The sequence below is a fragment of the Sphaerulina musiva genome, assembly GCF_000320565.1.
Source record: "Sphaerulina musiva SO2202 unplaced genomic scaffold SEPMUscaffold_2, whole genome shotgun sequence".
Classification (NCBI taxonomy): Eukaryota; Fungi; Ascomycota; class Dothideomycetes; order Mycosphaerellales; family Mycosphaerellaceae; genus Sphaerulina; species Sphaerulina musiva.
The window spans coordinates 501,145-528,525 of NW_016017384.1; the positions used below are offsets into that span (position 1 = coordinate 501,145).

General features: G+C 53.6%; 12 protein-coding genes across 12 annotated transcripts; 5 read left to right on the plus strand and 7 right to left on the minus strand.

Moving 5' to 3' along the window:
• Window positions 1-1,027: 1,027 nt before the first annotated feature.
• Window positions 1,028-3,718, plus strand: SEPMUDRAFT_123403 (dihydroxyacetone kinase). Its single transcript, XM_016901837.1, has 4 exons — window positions 1,028-2,951; window positions 3,007-3,461; window positions 3,530-3,562; window positions 3,630-3,718. Exon 1 carries the CDS (start codon window positions 1,040-1,042, stop codon window positions 2,792-2,794), a length of 1,755 nt encoding a protein of 584 aa, XP_016763133.1. The 5' UTR covers window positions 1,028-1,039; the 3' UTR covers window positions 2,795-2,951; window positions 3,007-3,461; window positions 3,530-3,562; window positions 3,630-3,718.
• On the minus strand, window positions 3,161-3,661 carry SEPMUDRAFT_36619 (Sm-like ribonucleo protein; the record flags this gene model as incomplete). The annotated part of the gene is made up of 3 exons (XM_016908643.1): window positions 3,161-3,461; window positions 3,530-3,562; window positions 3,630-3,661. 3 exons carry the CDS (start codon window positions 3,659-3,661, stop codon window positions 3,161-3,163), a joined length of 366 nt encoding a protein of 121 aa, XP_016763134.1.
• A 375-nt stretch (window positions 3,719-4,093) lies between the features above and the next one.
• On the plus strand, window positions 4,094-7,834 carry SEPMUDRAFT_147006 (uncharacterized protein). The gene is made up of 2 exons (XM_016904025.1): window positions 4,094-5,936; window positions 5,991-7,834. Exons 1-2 carry the CDS (start codon window positions 4,225-4,227, stop codon window positions 7,738-7,740), a joined length of 3,462 nt encoding a protein of 1,153 aa, XP_016763135.1. The 5' UTR covers window positions 4,094-4,224; the 3' UTR covers window positions 7,741-7,834.
• Window positions 7,835-7,872: 38 nt separating this feature from the next.
• Window positions 7,873-10,997, plus strand: SEPMUDRAFT_161286 (Fungal_trans-domain-containing protein; the record flags this gene model as incomplete). The annotated part of the gene is made up of 3 exons (XM_016907927.1): window positions 7,873-7,929; window positions 8,213-10,070; window positions 10,182-10,997. 3 exons carry the CDS (start codon window positions 7,873-7,875, stop codon window positions 10,364-10,366), a joined length of 2,100 nt encoding a protein of 699 aa, XP_016763136.1. The 3' UTR covers window positions 10,367-10,997.
• Window positions 10,453-10,776, minus strand: SEPMUDRAFT_114145 (uncharacterized protein; the record flags this gene model as incomplete). Its single annotated transcript, XM_016901078.1, has 1 exon — window positions 10,453-10,776. One exon carries the CDS (start codon window positions 10,774-10,776, stop codon window positions 10,453-10,455), a length of 324 nt encoding a protein of 107 aa, XP_016763137.1.
• A 250-nt stretch (window positions 10,998-11,247) lies between the features above and the next one.
• Window positions 11,248-12,689, plus strand: SEPMUDRAFT_79242 (FAD dependent oxidoreductase; the record flags this gene model as incomplete). The annotated part of the gene is made up of 2 exons (XM_016910216.1): window positions 11,248-11,778; window positions 11,865-12,689. Coding segments are annotated over 2 exons (1,356 nt in total), but the record flags the coding sequence as incomplete, so codon positions are not given.
• A 64-nt stretch (window positions 12,690-12,753) lies between these two features.
• On the minus strand, window positions 12,754-13,713 carry SEPMUDRAFT_153938 (uncharacterized protein; the record flags this gene model as incomplete). Its single annotated transcript, XM_016907535.1, has 1 exon — window positions 12,754-13,713. One exon carries the CDS (start codon window positions 13,711-13,713, stop codon window positions 12,754-12,756), a length of 960 nt encoding a protein of 319 aa, XP_016763139.1.
• Window positions 13,714-13,951: 238 nt separating this feature from the next.
• SEPMUDRAFT_147008 (uncharacterized protein) lies at window positions 13,952-18,028 on the minus strand. Its single transcript, XM_016904026.1, has 3 exons — window positions 17,422-18,028; window positions 14,939-17,349; window positions 13,952-14,880 (listed from the first exon to the last, which is right to left on the minus strand). Exons 1-3 carry the CDS (start codon window positions 17,616-17,618, stop codon window positions 14,252-14,254), a joined length of 3,237 nt encoding a protein of 1,078 aa, XP_016763140.1. The 5' UTR covers window positions 17,619-18,028; the 3' UTR covers window positions 13,952-14,251.
• Window positions 18,029-18,933: 905 nt separating this feature from the next.
• Window positions 18,934-20,254, plus strand: SEPMUDRAFT_147009 (ATP12-domain-containing protein). Its single transcript, XM_016904027.1, has one exon. The coding sequence runs from the start codon at window positions 18,976-18,978 to the stop codon at window positions 20,092-20,094; it is 1,119 nt and encodes a 372-aa protein (XP_016763141.1). The 5' UTR covers window positions 18,934-18,975; the 3' UTR covers window positions 20,095-20,254.
• A 273-nt stretch (window positions 20,255-20,527) lies between these two features.
• Window positions 20,528-22,028, minus strand: SEPMUDRAFT_161291 (GroES-like protein; the record flags this gene model as incomplete). The annotated part of the gene is made up of 3 exons (XM_016907928.1): window positions 20,528-20,823; window positions 20,989-21,770; window positions 21,926-22,028. 3 exons carry the CDS (start codon window positions 22,026-22,028, stop codon window positions 20,566-20,568), a joined length of 1,143 nt encoding a protein of 380 aa, XP_016763142.1. The 3' UTR covers window positions 20,528-20,565.
• Window positions 22,029-22,369: 341 nt separating this feature from the next.
• On the minus strand, window positions 22,370-24,056 carry SEPMUDRAFT_147011 (mitochondrial cytochrome b2). Its single transcript, XM_016904028.1, has one exon. It carries the CDS (start codon window positions 23,925-23,927, stop codon window positions 22,416-22,418), a length of 1,512 nt encoding a protein of 503 aa, XP_016763143.1. The 5' UTR covers window positions 23,928-24,056; the 3' UTR covers window positions 22,370-22,415.
• A 73-nt stretch (window positions 24,057-24,129) lies between these two features.
• On the minus strand, window positions 24,130-27,145 carry SEPMUDRAFT_123412 (uncharacterized protein). Its single transcript, XM_016901838.1, has 6 exons — window positions 26,898-27,145; window positions 26,527-26,704; window positions 26,412-26,472; window positions 26,225-26,352; window positions 26,007-26,173; window positions 24,130-25,953 (listed from the first exon to the last, which is right to left on the minus strand). Exons 2-6 carry the CDS (start codon window positions 26,645-26,647, stop codon window positions 24,373-24,375), a joined length of 2,058 nt encoding a protein of 685 aa, XP_016763144.1. The 5' UTR covers window positions 26,648-26,704; window positions 26,898-27,145; the 3' UTR covers window positions 24,130-24,372.
• Between the last annotated feature and the right edge of the window lie 236 nt (window positions 27,146-27,381).

The window sequence follows — 27,381 nt, forward strand, 5'->3', positions numbered from 1 at the left end:
GTGTGACGGGCGTCAGCCATGCTCCGGAGGAGAAATGGACCGGCTGGTATCTTCCCCAGGCGCATGTGGGAAGGATAGCCAAGAGTCGAGGCAGCAAGCTGTAGGTAGGTATTAGGTAGGTAGCATTTTTCAATCTTGGCAGTTATTACTTCGCAAGGTCAGGGAGGTACCTTAAGGTAGGTATCATCTTCACTCCGAGAATGCCAAGTGACATAAAGTGAGGAGGACGCTGAGGTGCTTCTTCCAGTTCCATCGGCTTTCCCCTTTTTTTTCTTTCGCCCGTGAAGAATAATCAGGCCCATCTTTTTTCCAGCCTCTCCACTCGCCCAGAGTCAACTGCATAAGGTCCCAAGCACATATCGGACCGAACCACTGCGAGATGGAAGAAAGGTGGTACACAGTTACAGTACACTAATACCTACATACCTACAATAAACCCCCCAGAAAAATCCCAATCTCTTCAACGCGCCAATTATGACCGAAGACGTGTTGGTTAGTGTACCTAGGAGGTAGTGTGTTGGTTTGGTGTTGTTGGGTCGGCGGAGTTATGTACCTACCTGAGGAGTAAGAGGGAGAGTCACCTCGCTCCACTTTCTTCCCTTCCCCTCCCCGCGTCTCGATGCTCCAGCCCCGCCTTGTGCCCGCATTTTTTGGTTGCGAGACGTCAGGTATCTACATGTACCTACCTGACCTTACATGTATTAATCGGGCCCTTTTTCCAGTCCCCCAACTACTACTTAGGTTGTAGGTACTTGTATCTTTCGCTTTTTCACATTTTTCTTTCGATTGATGCTGCACGTGGAAGAAGGTACTGTACCTTAAGGTAGTCTTTCGCCTGGGAAGTAATAAGAAATAAGAAATAAGAAATAAAAGAGAGAGAGAGAGAGAGAGAGAGACGGACAACGAACAGAGATAATCACAAACCGCGCGATTCTCTGGCTGGGAATAATTCCGACAGCTTCTATAACTTACAATCGGCATCACAACCCAAAGGCTTGAAAAAAGACCCGCTGGTGTCAGCAGCAGCAGAAGAGAGACAATGTCGTCAAAACACTTCATCAACGATCCTTCCCATCTCGTTTCCACGGCCTTGCAATCCATCACTCTCACCAACCCCAACGTCGCGTTGGATGCAGAGAACAAGATCATCTACCTCCGCCCGGACGTCGCGGGAGATGCCCAAGTCAGCATCATTAGCGGTGGAGGATCCGGCCACGAGCCCTCTTTCGCGGCCTTTGTGGGTCCGGGGCTCCTCAGTGGCGCTGTAGCAGGTACCATTTTCGCCTCACCTTCTGCGGAACAGGTGCGAAGATGTATTTCGCAGCGAGTCGACACTAGTCGCGGCGTGTTGGTTGTGGTCATGAACTACACAGGCGATGTGCTGAACTTTGGAATGGCTGTGGAGAAGGCGAAAGCAGCGGGCATAGAAGTGGAGATGGTGGTGGTGGGTGATGATGCAGCAGTATCGAGATCGAAGGGAGGAAAGGTAGGCAGGAGAGGGATTGCGGGTACGGTGCTGGTTCATAAGATTGCTGGAGCGGCTGCGGCTGGGGGAGCGGGGCTGAAGGATGTGCACAAAGTCGCTCAGGCAGTGGCTGACAATACTGTTTCTATGGGATCGTCTTTGGCGCATGTTCATGTTCCTGGACGAGAAGATCACGAGGAGGATCTGAAGCGTGATGAGGTCGAGATCGGTATGGGCATACATAATGAGTCTGGATCGCAGCGGGCAGCCGCCGACCTTCCGAAGAATGTGAAGCTGATGCTCAAGAACATGCTGGACCAGAGTGACCAGGATCGTGCTTTCCTGAAGGTGTCTGGCTCTGATGAGATGGTGCTCCTGATCAATAATCTCGGTGGTGTCAGCGTTTTGGAGCTTGGTGGCATCACTACAGAGGTCGTCAATCAGCTCGAGAGCGATTATGGAATCAGACCTGTGAGGATCTTGGCCGGCACTTTCATGACTTCGTTGAACGGACTGGGCTTCTCGATATCGCTCCTCAAGACGTCTGACCTCGGTATTGGCAAGTCAATGCTGGAGCTGTTGGACGCACCTTCCGAGGCGGCGGGCTGGTCTGCAGCAATTTCTTCAAAGACTTGGACTCAAAGGCCCACCCAAACTCGAGAGCTGGCCCGGGACAAGACGGCCGAGAATCAAGCCTCGAATGTTCAAATCGATGCCGCGTATGCTAGTAACGTGCTGGGACAAGCTCTCGACCAGCTGATCAAGGCAGAGCCTGAGGTGACGCGATTCGATACCATAGTGGGAGATGGAGACTGTGGGATTGGCCTCAAGCGTGGCGCCGAAGGCATCAAAGGTCGACTCTCCGATATCAGTGGGCAGAACGATGCTGCGCTGTGGCTCAATGAGATAATCAGCGTTGTTGAGACTGACATGGACGGGACCAGCGGCGCGCTGTATGCGATATTCCTCAACGCTCTTGCGTATGGCATTCGTCTGCAGGGTAGTAATGGAGGCAAGCAAGCTGATCCAAAGGTCTGGGCTAGTGCGTTACGAGAAGCTAGCAAGAGTCTTGCCAAGTACACGCCAGCGAAGCCCGGAGATCGAACATTGGTTGATGCATTGGCGCCATTCGTGGAAGAGTTGAGCTCAAGCGGAGATGTCCAGAAGGCGGCGCAGGCTGCCGATGAGGGCGCAAAGAAGACCAAAGGAATGAAGGCCAGCCTGGGTCGAACAGTGTATCTGGGAGGCAGTGGTTTTGAGGAGGTTCCTGATCCAGGAGCGTATGGCTTGTCGATATTCCTGTCTGGTCTGGCATCGGCATTAAAGTAGGTAAGTAAGCACGGTAGTCGGTGGTGGAAAATTGGCAACTTGTCTCACGAAGGATGTATGCGAGTACCATAGTTTTGTCGTAATACATAGCCTGCTTTTGGCGGCTCAAAAAGCATCCCCTCCAAGCACTCTGCTCATCTGCAGAATCTCTCGCGGTCTGATAGGTATCGTCGCATTAGCCCGAGCCAGGTGGAAAAGAGCGGTGGCCATACCATTCGACCTGCATGACCCTACTTGCAGTATTCCCATCCAATGCGCCTGGGAGGCTTTCCATGCACCTCTCCCCGATGATCGTGAACCGCGGCTCCCGTTCGTACAGGGCCATACTTGCGCTCTTTCCACTTGTCCATACTGATAATAGACCACTCAACTCAGCAACACCAGAATGACACTGTCTCCACGCAAGAACATTTTGCTGATGAAGCGGTCTTTGTTGACCACGCGGCCCTTCTTGCCATCAGACGTGCGGGGAGTCTCACTCCACATCTCCTTCACATTCTCGAGCACCATATTGCAGTGGCGATCAAAGGCCTTGACTCTACCCAGCAGCTTGCGGTTGTTACGGCATGAGATGAGGACCTGAGTGTGTTGTCGCACGGCGGTCTGGAGGAGCGACAGCGGGCCTGATGTGAACTCGTGAGTCTCGAGGAGAGAGATCTCGTACTCTCTGTGTGGGGTGGTTAGTGGTGCGTTCGTTGTTGTTGTTGGAGGGAGAAAGGGAGGAGTCGCGCATACGTGAGCTCAGCGCGAGGCTTTGCGAGGAGTTCTCTGTGCACGAAGAAGTCAGTCTGTGCCATTGCTTCAATCTTGCTGTGGGCGCATGGCGCGCTCTTACTGGATCTTCGCCTCTGATGCGCCTGATGCCATGACTGCGACTGTCGTATCGGGATGACGGGATATTGTGGTGTATTGTGTTGTGTTGCGTCGCTTCCGTTACCTTGACTTCGTTCTAGGTCTTGCGTCCTGTCGCTGGCTGGTCTCACGCGCGGTGGCTGCAAAAGTGGACATCACGTGATACGCGCCCATGCGCGATGATCGAACGGAGCTCTACGCGTTGGGGCCGATCTGCACACGCGACTTCAGACACTACCTTACTCACCTTACCTTACATCTACCTTACCTTGCCTTGCCTTCTCTCCCACCACCACATCCTCACCACCACCACCACCACCACCAACTGTCCGTCCACATTGCCGATCGCGACCTTTAGTATTCATCTGTATTTCTTCAGTCGTTTTATTTCCAGCGATCCTCGCCTTATCCCGCTACGCTTCGACATCACTCGCACTGCTTCGCGTGCACGAATCGACCAACACCGCCTCCACCACAGTATGCTGTAGCACGATTGGAAGCCCTCAGACCGCCCGCGAGGCGTCTATAAAGCTTCCACACTTCCAACTTCAACTTGACCTCCTACATCGACATTCATTATGGCTTCCACCGGCGATTTTGCAGACATACCGACGCGTCCGATGCGTGTCAAGATTCTCTACACCTTCGATTCTGAGAGCAAGACGACGTGTCTGGCTCGGCTTCCATCGACTTTGAACATTCCTGCCGTAGCGATAGATGAGCAGTCTCAGGTCGGCGTCATCGACCTTCAGCAATGCATAGACGCCATGGTATCCGCCTCTCCCGAGATCATGTCACAATTGGAAAATGGCGACTTCTCCGTCTACTCCTATGACTACAGCGAATACGACGCGCCTGTGGTCGGCCAAGGTCGTATGTCCTCGCTATTGGGCAATTCCATGCCCGTCGTCGAGGATAGCAAGACGATGATCACAGGACGAGTCTGCAAGAACATTGCCATATTCAACAACGGAGTCAAGGAGACGCTTGAGGTCAAGTTTAAACTGACACCGCTGGCCCGACCATCGCGAGCCCCGAACAATATCGACACATTTCGCAGTGCGAGTCCTGCAACTTCGGCTGGCTTCGACCCGAATGCGTGGAACACTTCCATGCAGAGTAAGCCCCAGCAACAGTCCAACGAGTATTTCGACTTTGGTATGGCCTCAATGGGTGAAGGGTCCGATACGGCGTCGCTGGAAGAGCTATTCGGCATGGCTACGGAAGGCAGTGGGGAAGCCACTGCTCAGCAGCAGCGCGCGTCCGTGGGAGTCTCACAGACCCCGACAGACTCTGCGTTTGCCTCTTACAACCCCGCATTTTTGACTCATTCTCACAGCGCACCAGGCAGCCGAGCTGGAAGCCCTATGGTAGTCTCCAGTTCGAGCTCTCGGAGTGAGCTGTTACGTCACCAAAGTTTTTCAGGGAATGCACCCAGTCTTACGGATCAAACGCGTCCCGATTCACGTGGCAGTGTTCGAAGTGAATCCTTTTCATCCCACATGCAACAACAGCCTTTACAGGCATTCGAACAGCAGACCGCGCAACAAGAAACCGAGAGCTTTTACAACGAAGATGGCCAGTCACGCAAACGTGCCAAGGTCGTACAAGCAGACTGGCGTGGAAAATCCTCGTTTGGCTCAAAATCTGCTGATCTTCGTGTAACTGCCGCTAAATCGTCCTCGATGCAGATGTTTAGACCAGTTGCTAAGCGACCAACAGCGCCTGGTACCAATCTTGAGCCGCCTCCACGTGCTCCGACTCCCGTACCACAACGAACTAGACCTGTGCAGCCGCGACTGCAAAGTGCTGTTGGAAGAAGCTCACTTCGACAAGCATCCGTGGCGGACTCTGATGCCATGTCTGATGTAGATCTAATGTCGGACGTCATGACTTCACCCGAGGGCAGCTCTCCCGGCAATAGTATGAACGGCGACGGCACGCCGATGGATATCCCTTCGTCGCCTCCCATTGTGCCTGGCTACAATCACCCACAACCCAGCAGCCCAGGTCTGCCAACTATGGCGTCGCACATGGCTGATAGTGGATACATGAGTGGCGGATTCCGCAGTGGCACCATCATGGAAAGCATGGAGGATGACGCGGATCGCAGTCCTGATGCTGAGTACGTCCAGATGGCTCGACGCTACCAATCGAGCAAAGGCCCACAATCGACCCTTGTTAAGAGCGAGGGCTCTCCGATTGAAGCTACTCCTGCGCCGTACTCAGACATGCATTTCAGCAGCGATGTTCCAGATGTGGAAGCCGGTACACGTGGCAGATCTCATGGGTATGTTGGACCTTAGCAAGCTGGTTGCGAAAAGAATGCTGACATGCAGACAAGGCAATCGCAATACCGACAGCAAGCCCCACGGGCTATGTCTGCAATGTCTCCTCCCGACGATCAAGTCTCACAGTCAAGACGAGGCTCGCTAGCGTTACCCACGAAAGCTCCTGTCAAACAGCCCAGACGGCTGTTGGCGCGCACAAATACAGCGAATGAATCCGAATCGGGCTCGCCAGCGCCACAGGATGCCGAAGCACGCTCGAAAGGCCCGCGATCGGGATCTAGTGCGCCTCGACGACAAATTATCGAGCAGCGTTTACAAGAGTCCATTAGCAAGGGCGTTATGCCCCAGTTCTGCTCTCATTGTGGATCCATCGAAACGCCGACTTGGCGAAAGCTGTACGTCAAGACGGTGGATGGTAAGCCCGGGCCACTGGATTCTGTTGCAGGAGAGGGTGAAACAGTAGCGGTGAAGGTGACTGAGCACAATGAAGATGGTGAGCCTACCAGGTTCCAAATCCTCAAGACCATGAAAAAGACCAAGGATATGGTCATCGGCAAAGGATTTGAGTACAACGTACTCTGCAACCCCTGCGGGTTGTGGTTCAACAAGTACTGCAACATGCGACCGCCCGAGAAGTGGGCACGCAAGTCTGGAAAGAAGGCCACCAAGAAAAGGGGAGATTATGCTACGGACGAGCCCGCGTCCGAAGCATTCTACAGCGAGCAGATCATGCCAGAAGAAACCAACAGAGCGGCTGCTCCTCTTCCTCATGCGCCTGCTCCAATACCTCAAGCGGAGGTTGACAAGTCTGCACCTACACAGACAGGTCGACGACGCCGTGCGAGCAGTCTTGAGACTCAGCCTCGCCGTGCAGCCAGCGACGATGGCAATGTACGGAGACCTCATCGCGACCCAGAGTACATGCGTGCCATTCAGTCTAGTCCTGTCCGATCTCATGGGTCAGAGGCGAGTCCAATTGAGGTGGACCTTACGCCCAACCCAACACGACGCTTGATCTTTCCATCGCCTCGCCGCGATGGCGAAGAAAAAAGCCTTGATAACCATGGTATCTCGCGTACCGAGTCTGCACCTCTTTCGATGACTGCACAGACTGAGAAGCCCACTGCAGAGGTGATAGCTCTCGCCGGAGGAAACGATGTCAATGTCTTCGAAGCTTTCGCGTACGATAAGGAAAACATGGCTCCACCTTTCGACGAGGATGGCGACCTGTCACATCTATTCGAAGGCTCGCCGGGTGCTGTCTTCAAGACTCCCGCTCGTAAGACACCTGCCAAGCGTAACATTACGCCACTGTCGCAAAAGCAGATTGGACCGGACGTTCTGCTCAAGACGCCATCCCAAAACAGCCGCAAGCGGAAGCCACTCACACCCAGCGCAAACGCAGCAAATAACGCTGACATGAACGGTGTCAACGACTTCATGACTTCACCATCGTCAACACGATACTTTTTACGCTCGACTCCGAGCAGAGTCGAACGAACTCCAGGAGGCCGCACTGTAAGCGGTGGCAGCAACAACGGGTCGACTGAAGTCTCCCCATTCTCGAGACACCTTGCGCAGATGCTGAACGATACGGACAACATGGGACAGAATGCCCAATTCACGAGCCCGACAAGCAGACAATTCGACTTTAGTGACTTGCCCACATTCAACACACCCGGACGGGAGATTGACTGGAAAGGTCTTGATGATATTATGAGTAGTGACTTTGCCAGTTATGATAATGGTAGTATGGCTTTTAGTACAGACCTGCCGGGTGGGCAGCAGCAGCAGCAGCTTTAGCGAAGCATGGCCGGTATGGAGATGTATCGATACATGAATTGGTAGAGATGGAAAAGAATGAGCCTCGGATAAGTAGATGTATCCTGTGTAGTATATAGGCAATCGGTTGATATCAGCCAGTCGCTTCGCTCCATGTGCCGAATTTACTCCGACTCATTTCACCCTCTCTCGTCAAAGCCCAGGCCCACGGTATGATTTGCACGGGGATACGTACCGTACCGGAACGCCACCGTGCCGTACCGTATACCGCAAGACAGTGAAGACAGCTCATCACGCGTATCTAATCTAATCTAGCCGCAGGTCGCCCACCACAACTCGCATCGCGGAGAGGATAATCGATGGCTTCACTGCCATGTCGGTATATCACACCACGGGACTCCCACAGGCCGAAACAGCACCACCCAGTGCTCATCTGCCTGTGCCTGTGCCTGTCCCCGTGCCCGTGTCTGTGCCTGCAAAGCCGCCTCGCAAGCGCAAACGCCCCAAGGTTCCAGAGCAGCAACGCCAGCGAGCCGCAGTTGCATGCAAGAGTTGTCGCCGACTCAAGGAGAAGTGCGATGGCCAAGTGCCGTGTTCGAGATGCTCGCGATATAACCGCTTGTGCGAGCCGGCCGATGCTGCTTCGCGGCCTGCTTCATCCTCCCACAATGGCCCATCAAAATCGCATGCGGAGCGCGCAAGCCCATCTCACGAACGCGTTCAGCATCTCGAGTATATTGCCCGACACTTTCTCGGAGACGTGACCCTCACAGATGATGCTTTGAGCAAGATCGTGGCCAAATTGGAGTCCGAGAGCGACGGCACGCACAGGAAGCCCACCGATGACCCGGAAACACCCACGCTGGAAGAAGAGCGTTTCAGTGTCCAGAACGTCTCCGCAAATACCACATCGGGAAGTTCAATCTGGCATTATTCGGGCGAGTTTTCGCACTGGAACTTCTCCATGAGGCTCAAGTCCTACGTTGAGCAGCAGTTAGGCGGCGAGGCTGTCAATCAGTTCCAGGTTCTGGACTATTGGAGACCCCATCATTTGAAATCTCGGGACTCCAGCATGAAATCAATCCTGGAAAGCCTGCCTGGGAAAGATGTGGCATTATTCCTAGTTTCCAAGTTCTGCCAATTCGCTCAGCAGACGACGTTTTTTGTCGAAGAAGGATGGGTTCGCGAGCGAGTCAATGCTCTGTATCGAAAGAATATCGTGCTAACCGCCGACGACGCATGCTGGCTATGTAGTACGCTCATGGTGCTCGCAGTCGGAACTCAATTCGCCCATATGCCCCAGAATACACCAACTTATGGCGAGGACGCCATCGAGTCTGTCGCTGATGCTGTTGGCATCTCGTTTTACCAGCAAGCGGCGGACCTCATCCCGGATATCATCGCGATAGCCAGTGTGGACAGCGTTCAAGCATTTCTTCTCCTGGCTCACTACGCCCTGCCTTTAGATGCGCACGGAGTGGCTTACACGTATCTCGGGTTGGCCTTGAGAATGGCGATACAGAATGGAATGCATCGAAAGCATCTAGGTAATGAATTCGATGCCTATACTCGGGATTTGCGTAACAGGCTGTGGTGGAGTACCTACCGTCTGGAGAAACGAGTCAGCATCCTGCATGGCCGACCAGCCTCCATCTCGTCGAACGAAGTCGATGCTGATCATCCTGTTGACACAATATCAGCGACGGAATCGGAGACAGATATCAGGAGACTGGAGAATAGTATGACTAAAATCACCGATTGGCTGGGCGATATGGCTTTTGTCATCTTCATGCTGCGAAAGTCGCCCCCTTCATTGCGCCACACGTATTTCGAGCGGCTACTGCAGATCAAGGGCCAATATCTCGAGTGGTGGCAAAGTGCACACATCCCGGACATCAATACCATGCAGCAATCACGAGCCGTGGCTCATCTACATCTCTCCAAGCACATGAATCTTGTCTTCGTTGGCAGACCTTTTCTGCTCAACAGAGCCAGATTAAATGCTGCAACGGCTCGTAAGTTGAGTGGCCGAGCCATGCTCAACGAGCGCTGGTCCGAGCTTGCAGGTGAGGCATTACGATCAGCGGAGCAAATCGTCGCTATCGAACAGCAGATGCATGCAACGATTGGGCTTGCCAAAGCATCATGGGTCGAATTCTCCGCTTGCAGGGCAGCAGTACTGGTCTTGCTTGCACAGTGTCTGCACGAATCGTCCCAGCAGACGCGTGACGTTCTCGGAAAAGGCATGAATCTCATCCGATACATGTCGAGCGCGAACGCATCGACGAGGTCGGAAGCGTCACTCGTGACGTCCCTTGAGAATGCTATCAGACATCTCGACGCTCAAAGAGGTCACGAAGTCGCAGAGACATTGAGCAACTTCAAGAACTTGGCCACAAGATTCCAAGGCGACACGCGAGAACCAGCTGAAGGTCTGTTTGACCCCCTGCCAACACACACAGCCGGAACATTCGATATGTATGAGCCTTTTGGAGATCTGGACTGGAGCCCTTTTGATGCATCAATGTTCAACGAGACCCCAATTGACTTTGAAGCTTTGGGCATGCATCACTTTGACGAGGCTTTCAGCATATCCAATGGATCTCTTGGTCCTGCGCCTCGACCAGAAGTGCCACCTCCACTATAGCGATGGGCCGATTTGGACGATTTATACGCGGCACGTCTCTGGGCCAATTGCCGTCCCTGGTGTCCGCACAAGTCGGCTAGCAATCCTCATAGCTTGAAGACCAGTGCCTTCCGCTTGATGCCTTGGGATACTCCTTGCGCGTTGGTATCGCCGTCATGAGCAGCGTCATGCCGAAAGGCAACATGCGACTCACACGGAGGTCTGGCACTGAGGAATGCATCGAGAAGTCGCATGATATCCGGGCGTTCACGATGGTCGATCCGCCTTAAATCGGCGGTGTCTTTGAGAAAACTGGTATAGAGCTGTCTGCCGAGCATCTGCAGTTTTGCGATTCTAGTGGAATTGGTTTTTTGAGCAGCTGATCTAAGAAAGGGATACATCGTGATATACCGCCGGGCCGCGCCGGCCATATGTGTACGTGAGGTGAACAAGGACGGTGCAGCAGCAGAGATGTCCACTAATGTATGTACCCATCAGAGGAAATGATTTCTGCAAAGAGAGAGAGGAGCGTATTGCTCACTGGGGGATAATGAAGCATCAACAGACTTGTTTGATTTAGTGGATGTGCTTTGTGCCACTTTGCTGAAGCTGGCTGACAAGGTCTCCGCGTCTACCAAGCAATCCACTTGCGACGGACTCAATTGAATGTCCCCACGCCGCCTTCCCATATCCATGTCCAACCTCCACCATTCATAATTCATAAACGCATTGCTGGTCGAAGGAACAAGCGCTATCGGCCGCGAGCGATAGGCAAAGCCCGGTCACCGGTCCGGTGTATGCCAAGCACATAGCCCTGCGTACCGTTCACCTGTCCAAGTCACGGCTCACCTATGCTTTCATTCAACAATACCAAGACTGCACCGATCGAAGAGAGAAACACCATGGCCGTACCTGTAGCTAATGCCACGCAGTCTTTCTGGAGATCTGACCCCCAACCCTTGGACAATCACAGAACGACCGAGCAATTGCCCGCCAAAGCAGATATTGTCATCATCGGTGCTGGATATGCTGGGGCTTCCATAACCCATCACTTGCTTGAAAAGAGCAAAGCATTGGGTCGATCAGTTTCCATCGTCATCCTCGAAGCCAGAGAAGCATGTTCGGGCGCTACGGGGCGAAATGGTGGCCATCTAAAGCCAGATCCTTATAACCGAGCAGCGGGGGCTCTCAAGACTCATGGCAAAGAGGCTGCTGAAGAAGTAGCATCGTTCGAGGCGAGACAGGTAAAGGAGGTCCAGAAGCTTGTAGAAAGAGAGAATATTGAATGTGATTTTGTTGTGACGAGAGCAACTGATGTATGCATGTACGAGGGTGCGCGGAAGGACTTGAAGCAAGGGCTGGATGCCCTTACGGAAGCGAATGTGTCTACGGCGAGTGAAGTGCACTATAGTGATACACGAACCGCTCAAGGCGTAAGTTACAGCATTTTTCTTTTTGTTACTTGCTTTTGAACAAACAACGTTTAAAGGCCTTGGTCTGACCTGGCAAAAAACAATAGGTATCGGGCGTCAAAGGAGCCCAAGGTTGCTTCACATATACTGCAGCCCACGTCTGGCCATACAAGCTCGTGCTCAGCTTGCTCAACAAAGCCGTGAAGCACGGTGTAAACTTGCAAACACACACACCCGTCACATCCGTCCAACCCGCCCTAGAACCTCACACATGGGCAGTAGAAACATCTCGAGGCAGCATCGCGGCGGAAAAAGTCATCTACGCCAGCAACGCCTACACATCATCCCTCTTACCAGAATACAAAACCAAAATCATCGGCGTCCGAGGAATCTGCAGCCGCATCGTCACGACCAAACCCAACGCACCTTTCCTCTCCAACAGCTACATCCTGCGCCTCGCACCAAACGAATACGACTATCTCATCCCCCGCAGCGACGGCAGCATCATCGTCGGAGGCGGTCGACGAGATTATTTCCACCAGCTAGAAACCTGGTACGAAAACTACGACGACTCTTCCCTCATCACTTCGGCTCAACGCTATTTTGACGGATACATGCAACGCCATTTTCGCGGTTGGGAGGATAGTGGTGCGTATACGGATGCTGTGTGGACGGGCATTATGGGATATTCGGCCGATGGATTTCCTCATGTTGGTGCTGTGCCGGGGAAGGCGGGACAGTTTATTTGTGCGGGATTTAGTGGACATGGTATGCCGCAGATTTTTTTGTCTGCGAAGGCGCTGGCGGAGATGGCGTTGGAGGGGAAAGAGGTGGAAGAGGTGGATTTGCCGAAGTTGTATAGAGCTTCGCAGGCGCGGCTGGATTCGAAGATGAATGTTGCTTTGGAAGGATGGGATGGGACGCATGCCAAGTCAGCGGCAAAGTTGTAGTTTTAAAATAATTGTCCGCTGGGCGTTCGTTGTGAGCATTCAATTATCAATTCTGCTTCTCTCCCTCGGGCACACTCATCCCATGCCTGCCTCGATAATCCGGACTCTCATACGGCTTCCAATCCTTCAACACCACATCTCTATCCTCCAACTCAAACACCTCCACCTTCAACGGCCTACAACACTCCAACATACTCTTCTTCTCCTCCCCCTCAACCCCCTCCCCACCCTCCCCCCACCCCCAAGCCGAAAGATCCCCTCCAGGACACGTAGAAAGCGCCATCAACAAATCCTGTTCAGCAAAAATCTCAATAAAATCCCCCTTTCTCGCCGGACACGTCTCCATAAAATATCTCCCTTTCGCATCCAACCCCGTCACCTGAAACACATTCAACACATCATGCACATCAAATTCCGTCAATCCAAACTCCATCACCGCGCGCGTCAAATTACTATGACAGTGAAAATCATACGAATCTCCACTCAACATCCGGTTGACATAGGGGTCACATCTTGTTCCTAATAAATCATGACATCGTCCTCCCCATTTGTCGGGTTGAGGATACCCTCCACCTCCCTTATCCCCTCCCTCACCATTTTCATTTTCATTCCCATCATCATCATCACCACCCCAAGCCAAAGAATCCCCAATAATCGTCCCCAACGGCCTCAAAAACGGCAAACAACTCCACAAACGATCAAACGTAGAAACATGCGAAGCATGCAACTGTCTCGTCCTAGCCGCCCAAAATTTCTCTCTCGGATCATTCGCATTCCAAATATTCAAATCCCCGACTTGAGGGCCCTCGGGCGTGGAAATTCGAATGATTTTTCCCGCAGAAACTTTCCACGCCCGCCCGGATCGGATCGGGAGAGTGAAGGTTTGGCAGAGGCTGCGTGGCGAGGTGGCGATGGTGCGGTAGAAGGTGCGGTCGGCGTGGAGGATGGAGCCCGGGAGGGGGAGGTAGGCTGGGGTTGGGGGGTGGGGTTGGGCTTGGAGAGGCATGTCTTTTCTTTTCACTTTCTTGCCTTTTTTTTTTCTTCTGCCTCTGCTGAGATGAAGGGTTTGATGATGTACAGGATTTGAAAAGGGAAGAGAAAAAGTTGAAAATCAAGTCTGACTTGATAATGATGCTTCGGCGTCTGATATCGGCTTTGATAAAGAAAAAAAAGCCCCGCTATGCGATTCTCGTTTGTCATTAAAATCGCATATATATATGGTTTCTGTCGAAAAGGGGTATATAGATTATTTGCACGCCACGTGAGCTATATGTATGCTCACTGTATTCGGCAATGCTCTAAGGAGTTTGCCGTGGTCGTCGCATACCATCGCCGCTGTGAGCCGCGAATAGTAGGGCGAATGCGCAAGACATTTCGCGCATTTGCTGTGAATTACGATTGCGGGTTTTTTTCAGTTGCTAGCTACTAGCAGCATATGTGTGCTTGGAGTAGTGTAAACGTCCACCAACTCAGGCGAGGTCGGCACCTTCGTTCTTGGCCCTCGTTCAATGCACACCACTCGAAGAAGATCACAAGACCAGAAGCTACCTCTGCGCGCGTCCTGCACTATTACTACCACCTGCAGCCTGTTGGTTGGGATCGAAGAGTTGCATGGGATACGAGTCAAACCACGGCATTGCATCCAACCCCAGCATGTTCATGTCCACGTCTTGAGACTCAATCATCATGTTTCCGGGCATGAAGGAAAAGTCGTTGAGCGTAAAGCCACCACCAGTGTACGGTGGATTCATCATCATGGAGCCGTTCATCGTCTGCTGACCCGTCGTATTGGTCGGACCGCCTGCCAATGGCGGTTGGCCGTGACTTTGGTGTTGTGGTTGGAAACTGGCGAATGTAGGTGCCGGTGGCGATGTCTGGCTACCATGCTGGTTGTAAGGTGAGCTCAGTGCGAGCAAGTTCTCGGCATCGGAATTTGCGACACCAGTGTACTTGGGCTGTTGTGATGACAGCCTCGAAATGGTGGTGCCCGCAGGATGCAAGTGTGCAGGTCCCGGAGTGTGCTGTGTCTGTCCAGTCGGGGCGGCGTACGCCGAAGAAGCCAACGAGCTCAGTCTGGGATCGAGGTTGGGATTTTTACTCCCGTCACCAGCATAATGCCAAGCCAGGTTCGTGGACTTGGAGTTCATGTCGCCCGAAAATGTCCACCCAATGGCTGTGATATATGTCAATACAGGTCAAACAAAAACTGTCGTCGCTTTGAGATAATTTACCTTTGCTCGGATCCACGCCGTCCCGAGGGCTGCCAGGAACCGGGCCGACAAGGCCTTTCGGTGGCCAGAACGGCGACGGCAGATTCGCATTGGCAACGTAGGAGCTCCAGCTGAGCTTCCTTCGCCATCCAGGTGAAGTGAACACAGGATCTGGCCGAGGTTGCTCCATGGAGGACTCGCCCTCCTCGGCAGTGTAGAGCAGTGGATCACCAACGCCTTCGAACTTCTGATCAAGGACTGTCAGAATGTACTTGGTACCAGCCCAGTACGCCTCGAGCGATTGCAGTGCCTTGTAACATAATTGATAGTGTTGTGACGCTGCAGTAGCCAGTAAAGTATGTTTGGCCAGCGTTGACCTCTCATTGGCACTAGATGTCTGGCGCGCGTCGTGGACCTCTGTGGCATTGATGCTCGGCATTGATGATGCCTGCCGTGATGCCTCGTGCGACGGCCCCGTAGACGTCGGGCTGCCTTCGGAATTGATGCTTTTCACCGCGAGCCGGTTCGGGCTGCCTGCACGGCTTTGGGCATTGCTGGTAGCAGTCTGCTCCGCCGTCTCCCTCAAAAAGGCGCACGCTGCGATATATATGGGCTGCGATGTGAAGGGGTTTCCGAGCGATGCCTTTCCGTCCATCAGCTGAGAGTAGCTCAGAATGTCTGCAATCGTCTTGGCACTGCTCATACTCAGCTGCTGTGAATTAGGGAACAGCTGGAGCATTCGTCCTGCAAAGGTCTTGAGTAATGTCGGTTGGTGGAGGATCACGATCAATGCGTGAAACCAGAAGTGAAGTAGCACAAAGTTCGTTCCTTCGCTGGCTTTCATGTAGTGCTGGAAGTTGACTGCATCGAAATGCAGTCGTGGTGACAAGTTCTGATAGAATGTGGTTACCTGGCTTTCCATTGCAGCTAGGCGCTTTGGGGTTTCTGCCGTGATGTCTGATGGTTCTTTGATGCTGTTGAGTAGGTCGGCTACACGCCCATACAGATGGACTATCCGGATCAAAGCTGGGAATGGTGCTGGCCAGTCAGATTTGCCATGCGTCTGCGTCAGGGACGGAAGTGAAATCTCAATATCTTTATCTCGCAATGTGGCGCGGCGACCTGTGCCAGACGAGACAACACGATCGAGGAAGAAGATAGCCCAGAACGTATCGACACGTTCCTGTTCCACAGCTCGGGCTTCTTCAACTTCCTTTTGCACATCCAACATGGTAGGCTTGTCGACTATGCTTTGATCCACGTGCTCCGAGTTGTCCTCTATCGTTGGCGTTGGTGCAAAGGACCTCGATGCAGATCCATGCAGATCGTGTTTGACCATTCGCGGGGTTGGACCATCTCTGCCGACGTACCTCAGGCCCTCCAGCTTATGCAGTCCCAAATCCTGGGCCAAGCGTACGGAGATGCCCAGATACATCCACAAGCCACTATCTCGCTGTTCGCCAAACTCGTTATAGGCGAGCAGGAGAGCTGCTTGAGACGCTGCGACGCTAGGACACGGGAAAGTCTCTGTCAATGCAGACTTTGCACGTTGTGCGAAAGCGTGGCCATAGTCCGCAGGGGTAGTCTTTTCGCCATCTGCTTGAGATTGTGTCAAGAGGGAATGCGTGGAAAAGCGAGCGGCCAACGCGCAAACCGCATCGACGAGAACCGGATCCACCTGCTTTTCTTCGAGGTCCTTGAGGAATCGATCATGTTGCAAGAAAGGATAGTTGCAGCCCAGATGGGTGAAAAAGGTGTTGGCGAGGTGAGTGATGAGCTCACTGGGAGGCACTGAAGAAGTGTCATAGAAGGGCAGACTGAGCGGTGTCCGCATATCGGACTCGACAGCAGTGGGCGTAACGGAATATGCGGCAGCCGAGTTTCGCTCGTTGGGACGTGGATCGTTCAGTGCTGGCGATCCAGCGCCACCGTCTGTCGATGCCCGCATACCGCCATCTGTGTCGCTTCTCCTCACCTTCACGACCATCTGTTTGAACCCAGGCATAATCGCAGTGGGGCCCAGCCATCGAAAGTAAGGCATGCGATTCCGGGGCCCTGAGAAGAGTGAAGCCTGCCCGTTCTCGCCATGCTGGCCATCGCTTGCAGAACGGGGCCGCTTGTCGCCTCCAGTGCGTGGTGACTGGTCGCCAATCCGCCCATTGGCTATCGCATTTCCTGGTGACAATGGTGTTTTCGCGTGCACGTCTTGGCTATTGCTCTGCTTCCCACTTGTGCCAGCGCCAAGGTCAGACTGCCGCCTGTTGCTGCTTTCGAGGGTGGTGGTGGTTCGATGATGGCCCGGTGTTGTGGTAGCTTCGGAGTAGCCGGCGCATTCAAGCTTGTTTTGCTTACACGTCTCGCAGGTTGGTCTCTCGCCCGAGCATGCTGTTTTGCGCTTGCGACAGGTCATACACGCCGCGCCGATACGTCGCCTATACGCATACCGTCAGTATGCGCCTGCTGTGATGACAGAATGCATTCCATGCAGTAGTTCCTCCACATACCGCTTGGGGTGAGGCGCTCCAGAGGTGGTCACGAAGCGGAGAGCTTTGGGCTGTTGCTGTTGCTGCTGCTGCTGCGATGGCTGCTTTGGGGTCGATATCGTCGTTGCTGCTGGCGTCTGCGCCGCATGTTCTGGCGGCGGCGGCGGCGGTGGGTGTTGCTGTGATCCGGCTGCATCGCTACGGTCGACCATCTGCATATTTCGCCGTCCCGCCCACGGAAGGACCACACGTGCTCTCGCTCACTCGCTGCAGGCTCCCGATCCCCGCAATTCGTCTTCAGATGGACTCGGCTTCGCGGTCGTCTCGTTCGGTCAAGGCCGCCAGAAGTCGGACATGCTGCTACTGCTGATGCTGCTGATGCTGCTGCCGATGCTGCTGCTGCTGCTTCTGCTGGGTACAGTGGCAGAGGGGATTGGCGCAATGGACATCCGGGGCGACGAGTGGGAGGGAGAGAGACAGTCGGTAGTATGTCACATGTGTGTGATGGGTGCAGTCGCGACGGGCTCGCATCGCCTAGCGTACATAAGTATCAAAAGATAGCCTTGTGCCCAGCTTTCGCGGTGCGCTGGTGCACGCTGACCCCAGTGGAGGAAGTGGAGGAGGCGTGGATGTGACAAGGAAGGTCGCTCGTGCTTATGCCCCTCAGCCTGCCAACCATGTGCAAGGCTGCAGCGTAAACTCCGGCTGTGGGCTGACCGGCGACGCTGTCGAGAGTCCTGTGCCAATCGATGCCATCGGTGCATGGGACGGGGAGCTGGAAAGTGACGAGTAGCACCAGCGTTGCAATGGATCGTGGTGATCATCTCAATCTATACCCTCAACATGGACGGAGATGAGGCCGGACGGCGGACGGCGGACGGATGCCACCAGTGCCCACCACTACAGTCTACTGTAATGTGCTGTACTGTACTGGACTGAACGGGACGGGACTGGATTGGTCGTGTCTGCCACTGTCTGGTACGGTACAGTACGGTACGTAGGTACAAAGGGAGGGACTGGAAGCCTGTGGGAGCACTGGGTGACTGCGAGGTAGCTTTGGCCTTGCGTACAACCTCCTGTACCAGCCTACCAGCCTGCCAGCCTGCCACCTACCACCTACCCGTCCTCCCTATCCCGGCCGCCAGCAATCCTTCTTCTCCGTCTTCACAACAGCGGTGCGGTGCCCGGCGTGTGCAGAAGAATAGAGTGGTATTCCTGGCAAATTACCGACATGGCTCATTCTGGGGACGCCTGTTGAGCGTTACGAGATACGAGGTGGATGAGCAGAGGCCACGTAGGTTGTTCAGCTGCAGCAAGCGGTGGCTGCCAGTGGAAGCACTTGGTGAATGGGAGAAAGTGTTGTGAATACATGTCTTGGGACGGCGAAGAGAGATCGAACGGCATCTAATTACTAATGGAACATGGGACTTCTGACTTCACTCCCGAGCGGCCGAGGAAACGTTTTATACTTTAGTACATGTATGTGCAGGGGTCTGCGAGCTTCCAGGTGAAGCAAATAATCATCCAGGCCCACGTCGACACTGTTCACACATCACATCTCCCCAACGTCATCTCATGGAGGGGGCTTCTTCTCTGTATCGATCGTCGCTGCGAGCGGCTTCTTCCTTGGCACGATCACACCAGTACAGGCCATCCCCGATATGCGCGCGATGTCTACACACGTCTGGGTCGAAAAGTGCCACGCCGGTCTCACACCCGACCGTGCTGGGACCTCCGCCTTCAGCACCCGAAAAGTCGCCCCTCCATCCCGAGAGCCGACTAGCGAGAAAGAGAGAGCAGCTGGAACTGGTGAAGCAGGGCAGAAATAGCAGGACAGACCCGGCAAAACCCACATCCGCTCTACAGAAGCGCTTCTGGAAGAATGTTGCAGTGGCCGAGACCAAAGATGGAGGACTGCAGATTATGCTCGATAGTCGGCCTGTGCGGACAGCCACCAAAGAAGTGCTCACTCTGCCCAAGAGCAAGCGCGCACTCGCAGCAGCCATCGCCATTGAGTGGGATCAACTTGTGTCCGCGCAACAGGCATTGAAACAGCACTATATTCCCCTCACTTCGCTGACATCACGAGCCCTCGACATCGAAATTGCCGATCGCGCAGGCGACTCTACCATCCGCGAGAACATCGTCAAGATGGCTTTGCGCTATCTAGCCACGGACACGCTGCTCTGCTGGGCGCCCGAGAGCAATCCACACGACAACCACCCGGGAGCGATGCAACAGCGATCCACCAAGAATCTCCGCGCACGCCAAAGGGCCATTGCAGAACCCATCATTGCCTTCCTGACGACACACATCTTCCCGGGCGTGGAGATTGTGCCTGTGCTGAGTGAAGATAGCATCATGCCCCTCCCACAGCCGGAAATGACCACGCAAGTCATCAGTGGCTGGTTGGCAGGTTTGTCGGCGTTTGACCTCGCAGCAGTGGAGCGAGCAATTCTGGCGACGAAGAGTCTGACCATCGCCGTGCGGCTATTGGTCGAGTGGAGCTCAGAATGGAAGAGTCTGCACAATGCACCCGGAAAGGACAAATTCGGCATATCACATGCGGAGGAGGCGAGCTCGTTGGAAGTGCTGCATCAGACGGAGCAGTGGGGTGAAGTCGAAGATACCCACGACGTGGAGAAGGAGGACTTGCGAAGACAACTGGGTAGTGCCATATTGCTGGTGAGCTGAGTTTGAGTTGGGACGATTGTATGTAGGTATGTATGATGAATAACCGAAGTGAAGACTTGTGGCAGAATTGAGGAAGACAAACGTTCTTCTGCCGAGCTTGTACAAATTGCTACTTTAGCCACCTTCCAGGGCACTGATTTATGACGAACTTTCTGCCTCTCCTACAGAAGAAAGCAACCTCCCTCATATCCCGGCTGCTCACACCTAGAAGTACCAGGAACAATAATGACAAGGCAGAGACGCTCCCACAAGACTGCCTCACGGCCTAAGATCATATACCATCACGTGACCTAAGATACCATTTCGTCTCGAACCGTCCTGATTACCTATGCTATGTCGCAGTCGCCGAGAGAAAGGTCCATGTAAATCCGGTCACTCAGATCCAACCACCATAGTACGTACCTTCGACCTTACCAGTACCTCACATCCCCCCCCGTTCCCCAACCTCCCATCCATCCATCCATGCATTACCTACTCCGTAATACTATCCCGTCTCCGATTCGGCGTAACCAAAATTTTAATATGTTCATCTTTATGATTTACCAATTCTTCAAAGCCTTCCTTTACGATATCATCTAATGCGATGCGTCCCGTGACCAATTTCTCATAACCTGCGAGTTTTCCAGCTGCCATCATGGCGATGACTTCTTCCATGTCGGAGTCTGCGAAGATGAGAGTGCCTTTCATGGTGATGTGTTTGGCGAGGAAAGTCCAGCAGGGGATTGTGATCTGGGTTGGTGGGGGGGGAAAAGGAGGGAGAAAGAGGATGTTAGTATAGGTAGGTTTAGGTGATTTAGAAAGTGAAGTATCAGAGGAAGACTCCGTCGTCTTAGGTGTAGGTAGGTGTGTGAAAGTGAATTTAAGATCGAAAATAAAAAAGAAATTAAAACTCACCGGCTTCGGCCAAACAGCAACCATCACATACAATCCATAATTCCTCAACACCTCCATCCCACTCTTCAACCCCACTTCCACCCCAGCACAATCAAAAACTACCTCCACCCCTTTTCCCCCGGTCCACTCACTCACCCTCTCCACCACATTCTCCCCAACAGGATCCACAACTTTCCACGCCACCTCACTCACCTGCCTCCTCCTCGTAGCAGTCGGCTCCGAAACCATCACCTTCTCCGCACCCAACGCCTTCAAAATCAAAAGTAAAGCAAACCCAATCGGCCCACCTCCAATGACGAAGACGAATTTCTCTTTCCACGAATCCGCAGGGATCGAGGAGATTTTGATGGCGTGATGGACGACACTCAAGGGTTCGATGACGGCGGCGTGTTCGAGGCTGATGGAGGGTGGGAGGGGCAAGAGGCGATCTTCGGATATCACGACGACTTGCCCGAAGCCGCCGAAGCCTGTGGTGCCGCCTACGTAGCCGAGTTGGGAGCAGCAGTGGGAGAGGTGGGAGGAGCAGGGGAGGCAGGGAGATGGAGATGAGGATGGAGAGGAAGAGGAAGGATGGTTGTAGTTTCGACAGGTGATGCGTGGATCGATCATGACGGGGTCGTTGTGTTTGAATTGGGAACCGGGAGGGGGATGGCGGACTCGACCGCAGAGTTCGTGGCCCATGGTGATGGGAATGTGGACTCCAGAGGGGGTGGGGTTGGCTGGGGTGGGAATCAAGTTGGAGGGGCCGGTGAGGTATTCGTGCAGGTCGGAGCCGCAGATGCCTGGTGAGGAAGTCAGCAATATGGAAATAAGAAAACCTGGGGGTGGTGGGCTCTTCGTGTTGTCTGGGGGGTAATGAGATATGATTCTGCGAGCTTTGTTTCTTGAAGTCGGTGGCGTGACTGTCAGTAGGAATAGGAAATCAACGAGAACTGACCACACCATTCGACATCTACTATGAGTTGACCTTCACCCGGTGTTGGTTCCTCGACTTGGTCGATTCGAATGTCATGGTTGCCATAATATCTCGCTGCTTTCATCATGGTTTGTTCCTGTCGTTGCCCTGTATGTTCCATCTTGGATGTATGCTGGTGGTTGTGCTTGGTTTATGTATGTAGTTAATGAAGAACAGGAATGATGAGGAGGTTTGCAAGACTTACATAGAACTTACCCAGCCACGTCCCCGCTCGATCTTCGCCTCGGGTCAACTCAGTGTGTTGGAGTTGTAGAGTTGTTGGTCGGAAGCTGTAGCTATTGCAGCATCAGGCCTGCAGCAGGGTCAAGGATGAAGAATTACCGAAGTCAGGGTCGGGGAAGCGGTCCGGTGTCCATCTCAAGGCTCACGATGCGCTGCAACATAGCAGTCGTAGGTAAAAGAAGCATACTGTAACATCTCACATTCTTGATCGATGCGTCTGTATCGTGCCCTACAACTTGCTCTTCACCGCGTACGCACTCTTTAGACTCTCCAGTCCCGTAGCACCATCATAGATGTCCCTCTCAACAGCTCTAGCATTCACATGCTGCATCCCCAATTCGCCAACCTGCTCCACCCCCAATAGCCTCATAGCAGTCTCGACTTCACCCTTCAGAATCTCCATGACCCTCTCTACTCCCTGCGTCCCCCCAGCTCCGAGCCCAAACAAAGGAGCCCTCCCCAACCCTACAGCCTTCGCCCCCAGAGCCAAAGCCTTTACAACATCCGTCCCACGCTTAATGCCTCCATCGACGTAGACTTCCAACTTCTCCAAAACTTCTGGACAGTACTTCCTAATCTCCAACAAAGTATGGATGCTCGGAGGGCTCGTGTCCGCAGCTCTGCCCCCATGATTCGACAGAACAATACCTCGTACTTGCGGAGTGTGCAAACTTGCCAGATACGCGTCTTCATGGGTTTGTACTCCTTTGAGCACAATAGGCAGATGCGTATGTTTCTGTAACCAGGGCAAAGTGGTTCGCCAGGTGAGATCGGGCGCTGTGCCTGCGAAGAGGGCTTTGCCTACTCCGCCTTTGTCTGCGAGTTTGATACCTTCCGCGTCGGCTTGTGGACCATCGTCTTTGGCGTGTTGTACGCTGGAACGGACGGGGAGGTTGGATCCGACGTTTTTGCCTCTTTCGTCGTGTTCTCTTTTCCCAGGAACAGGTGCGTCGAGAGTAAGACAGACGAATTTGATTTGAGGAAGTTTGTGGATTCTCTTGAGCATATCTTCACTCTTTTTGCGCTCGTTCTGGACGTACAATTGCCAGCCGAAGATTTGATCTTGTGGTGCTCCATCGAGGATCTGTTCGGGCGTTTGAGAGGCGTTGTTGGAGATGATTTGTAGGGCTCCGAACTTGTTTGCAGCTGTAGCAATACCACGTTCGCCGTCTGGGTGGCCGAGTCGAGCCATAGCTGCGGGTGAGACAAAGAATGGGACGCCGACTTTGTGGCCCAGGATGGTGGTGGATGTATCGCAGTTGGTGCAATCGACGAAGACGCGCGGTCTCAGAAGAATATTGCGGTACACGGTGTTGTTCAATGTCTTCGAGACCAGGTCATCGCCCGCGGAGTAGTAGTATGCCCATGCTTTGTGGTTGATCTTTTGCGTCGCCGTCGTCTCAATGTCATCCAGATTGAGACATTCTTCCAGGCTCATCACCTCCTCTTCTGCCTGTTCTCCCTTCTCCACTGGCGACTGCTCGACCGCGGGCAGAGTGCGGGCATCGATCGTTCCCAGTTTTGCAGAGGCGGGAAGACTGTCTTCGAGCGTGCCTGGCGGGTGGATGGGATCGTATTCTTCGGTCGCGTCGGAGCCGGCGAGTTGCAGAATGATCTTGCTCCCTCCCGGATGGTCGGGCAGGAAGGAGGTGACATCGTAGACATTTCCGTAGAGGATGACCCAGCACGACTCTTTGCTCTTGTGCTGCTGTACTTCCTCGAATGTGAATGTCTTGGCCATGGTGGATGATGGCCCCGCGGGAGTGGGAGCGGGAGTGGGAGTGGGAGTGGGGAATGGCGGTGGCGGTGGAGGCGGTGGAGGCGTGGTCAGCGATATGGAGAGTCAAGGAACAGCAAATGTGTGGAAAAGGCGGCGACAATGAAAGATATGATACCCTCCTACAGTACATGTATCCCCAGGAACCCGGTCATCAAGAAGCACGCGACTGGATAAATATACTTATCTACAGTATCTAATAAAGACAAACGAAGGACCTGATCTATCAATGTCGGCTATTGCTTGCCCGCAAAGGCGAAAGAGACCGTCGGCATTTGCGTCGGAAAGAACAAGGATGTGCTACACTAGAAACGACCGGTTGGATGATTCTATTCCGGATGTCAGTCACTATTCCAATCACCGACTGACTGCACCATGGCCATGGCTTCTTCCGTGGACAAGAATATCATCATCGCCTCGCTGTGTTCGAAGCCTTCAATATCTCCATCCAAGCACTCTCTATGCCTCGTTTGACCTCTTTATAGCTCACCACAAACAGACTCTCCTCGTCCCGACTGATGAGTTGAATCTTCTCGTCAATGCCGGCATCGACTTTGTTCAGACATGTCAGGATATGTCCCAGGTCAATGACTGGTCTGCCTTCCGCGTCGATTTGGTGGAAGACATAATCTCGGAACAGCTTCAGATAGTACCGTTCTCCAGTCTCCGACCACGCTGCAGACGGTTGGTTGAGCAAAGCTGGGTTGCCACGTGTATTGCCAGTGATGCTGATGTCCGGTCGCTCCAGTATCACTGCAAGCTTAGTCAACAGCCGCAGCACTCGTCCGTTCTCCAGTTCGCGCGACAGCTGGGCTGTCATTTCATCTTCATAATGGAGACCCTTGTCGTATATGTCAATAACTTTGTCGGCGATGCTGGTGAGCAGTGCATTCGCACTGTACTCGCCCGTCGTCGACGATGCTACTGAACCGTCGCCATCCTGTTGCAAAGGGGGAGGCGCCAGCAGCCATGCGATACACGACCGGAACCTCTCCGTGTATGATCGACTGATCAATTCCAGCGCCTTCGCAGCATCCTTATGCGCCAGCTGATTTCGCGCGGCGATGCTCAATATGAGTCTTCCAAGATCCCGGAGATCGGCTTTCTGGAGTTCGAGCATCGACGGTCGTTGATCATATTGTATAATGTCGAGAATGGCGCATCCATTCAGGCGGACACGGTTCTTAGACGTGAGCAGAACTTTCGATGCCATGACAGTCTGTGCCGCCTGTCCTGCGCCATGTATCGTTCTCAGTGCACTGGTCAGCTGGACAATGTATCCCCAAAGTTCACTCTCAGGCACCACCTGGCTGACGGACTTTTTGAAATCTCGTGTGGCGCCAAAGAACTTTTCCGCGAGACTCTGTGAGCAAGGGTGATAGTCAGTGACGATGATGAGCGAACTATCTCCGAACCATCTTCCAGTAAAAGCGTCGTGTATAGCCACCAAGCTGGAACTGCTCAACCGTTTCCACGCATTGATGGTTCTGATCTGAGCTTCACTGTTCAGGCGAAAGCCTGCAATGCGCCGCAACGCATACGTATGCCCGTCCCGTTTAGACGTGGCTTTATAGATCGAGCTCGGGTAGCCAAACGTGGCTGGACTTTTGGAGCTTCTCACATTCAAAGCAACCAGCGAATGAAAGTGTTCGACGCTTTGGGGAAGAGTACTGTTAGCAAACGTTTGCAGCGTCATTTCCGACTTTCGCTGAAGCTCTTCGCGTATATCGTCCGGAATGAAAAAGTCGGCCGTGCTACGTTGGTAGGCCGTCAAGTTCTCCCGTCGCGGTCCAAATGGAGCGTATAGATGGTAATTGAGTGGGTACGAATAGTCGGTCGAGTTCTGGTAATAAGGCTGCACCCCACCTGAACCTGCGTGGTGTGCGTACGGATTGACATGGATATGCGACGTCTCCATGCTACTCAAGCCTTGCTGTGCAAAATCGCCATATGGGTTGTACTGCGTCGACGTGTGTGTTTGAGAATTGAGCTGTACCGAGTCAGCACAGTCCAGTTACGCCTCCATCGTGTATTACAACTCACACTGGGAACTCCCATAAACTGCTGTCCAGACAGAAAGTCCTGTCCGGGCACGAAATCTGGTCCTGGCACAAACTCTGATATCTGCTGGATCTGCTGGAATGGCTGCTGTGGTATAAACTCTTCAGACAACTGCTTGCTGTGTAGAGGCGCCGCCGGAGTCACCGATCCTGTCAGAGATGAGCCTCGCCTATGATGCCCCGGTCGGCTCGATCGTTTACCTGAGCCACGAGGAGTGAATGCGGCTGCAGCCACAGCTTTGGGAGAGATGCCCATCTGTTTGACAGGCTTTGCGTGAGCGAGTGTGGGCGTGAAGGCTGGAGATTGGACATTAAGCGCCCTCTGCGAGCTGTATCGTGTTAGCTGCACGATGATTCATCCCGTGAATGATAGGACCAGCACACTCACGGATTATTGGTGCCATTGGGAGACATGGATCCCGAGAAATCGTGACTGTAGTAGCATGTACCTGTAACGGAATAAGAAGCTGCAGAGGGCATGTCTATAGCGGTAGAAAGCCGACCTTCTTGGAGTTTCCTACACCCTGGTCCGTTGCGACAGAGCTGATGGGGTCCTGGGGGTGGCCGATTCTCATGTCGGTTAGACCGCCTAGAGTCGCTTGCTCGAGGTGTTACGTTGGCCATACCATTCCTCGCATCTGGCGTTGACGTGAATATGAGGGAGCGGTGCGCCGAGGGTGCCTGAACAATGGTCAGCAATCGCAGTGCGAGTGCAGAGTGGCAACTGTCTCCCACTACCTCTACCCTGCGAGCGACTCACACCGCTGAGCACCATGCTCTTCGGCCAGCAATACTGCCGCGCAACGATAGTCGAGGCGAGGGCGGTGGGAGGCAGAACAGAAGACGGCAAGGGAGCAATACGGGCATACTGTACCTTCGGGCGGGCGGGCTGGCTAGTGGCAGCAACAATGGTCGCAGTCAGCAGGCGTCGGCGTCAGTAGTGCTGGGGCTGGGTCTTTGTTGTCCGTCCATTGCGAAGCCATCAAGCACGGATATGTTCAAGCCACGTCCGCGAAAAAAACACCTTCCGCTGGGGGCCCGCGATGCCGCCAACAATCACAGAAATGCCGTGATGGGATGCAGCAACGACAAGAACAACCAGAACAACGACCGCCACGGCTGCGGACGGACGCGTGAGGTGGGACATGGACCACGGGCGTCCTCAGGCTCTCAGCCCTATGAAACGAGCACGGTGTGAGGCTCGGGACGGGCTCGTTCTACTTCAACCCATGTGGGTCTGCCAAAGCTTCTCGAGACGGTTTGTCATGTACCGCCTAGCTGTCTCCCGTCCTCTTCCACGAACACTTTCTGTCTGCCATCACATCACACCCTCTTTCTTGCAAGGCCGATCTGCAACG

Bases quoted from the DNA above. Each gene is read 5' to 3' on its own strand.
- SEPMUDRAFT_123412 (XM_016901838.1), bottom strand. From the start codon at position 26,647: ATGGCCAACGTAACACCTCGAGCAAGCGACTCTAGGCGGTCTAACCGA. The intron at 26,174-26,224 runs GTAAACGATCGA...CATCTCTGACAG, and splicing joins ATTCACTCCTCGTGGCTCAG to GATCGGTGACTCCGGCGGCG. The intron at 25,954-26,006 runs GTGAGTTGTAAT...GACTCGGTACAG, and splicing joins AGTTTATGGGAGTTCCCAGT to CTCAATTCTCAAACACACAC.
- SEPMUDRAFT_147009 (XM_016904027.1), top strand. From the start codon at position 18,976: ATGGAGGGGGCTTCTTCTCTGTATCGATCGTCGCTGCGAGCGGCTTCT.
- SEPMUDRAFT_147006 (XM_016904025.1), top strand. From the start codon at position 4,225: ATGGCTTCCACCGGCGATTTTGCAGACATACCGACGCGTCCGATGCGT. The intron at 5,937-5,990 runs GTATGTTGGACC...CATGCAGACAAG, and splicing joins ACACGTGGCAGATCTCATGG to GCAATCGCAATACCGACAGC.
- SEPMUDRAFT_123403 (XM_016901837.1), top strand. From the start codon at position 1,040: ATGTCGTCAAAACACTTCATCAACGATCCTTCCCATCTCGTTTCCACG.
- SEPMUDRAFT_147011 (XM_016904028.1), bottom strand. From the start codon at position 23,927: ATGGCCAAGACATTCACATTCGAGGAAGTACAGCAGCACAAGAGCAAA.
- SEPMUDRAFT_147008 (XM_016904026.1), bottom strand. From the start codon at position 17,618: ATGCAGATGGTCGACCGTAGCGATGCAGCCGGATCACAGCAACACCCA. The intron at 17,350-17,421 runs GTATGTGGAGGA...GTATGCGTATAG, and splicing joins GGAGCGCCTCACCCCAAGCG to GCGACGTATCGGCGCGGCGT. The intron at 14,881-14,938 runs GTAAATTATCTC...CATATATCACAG, and splicing joins CGGCGTGGATCCGAGCAAAG to CCATTGGGTGGACATTTTCG.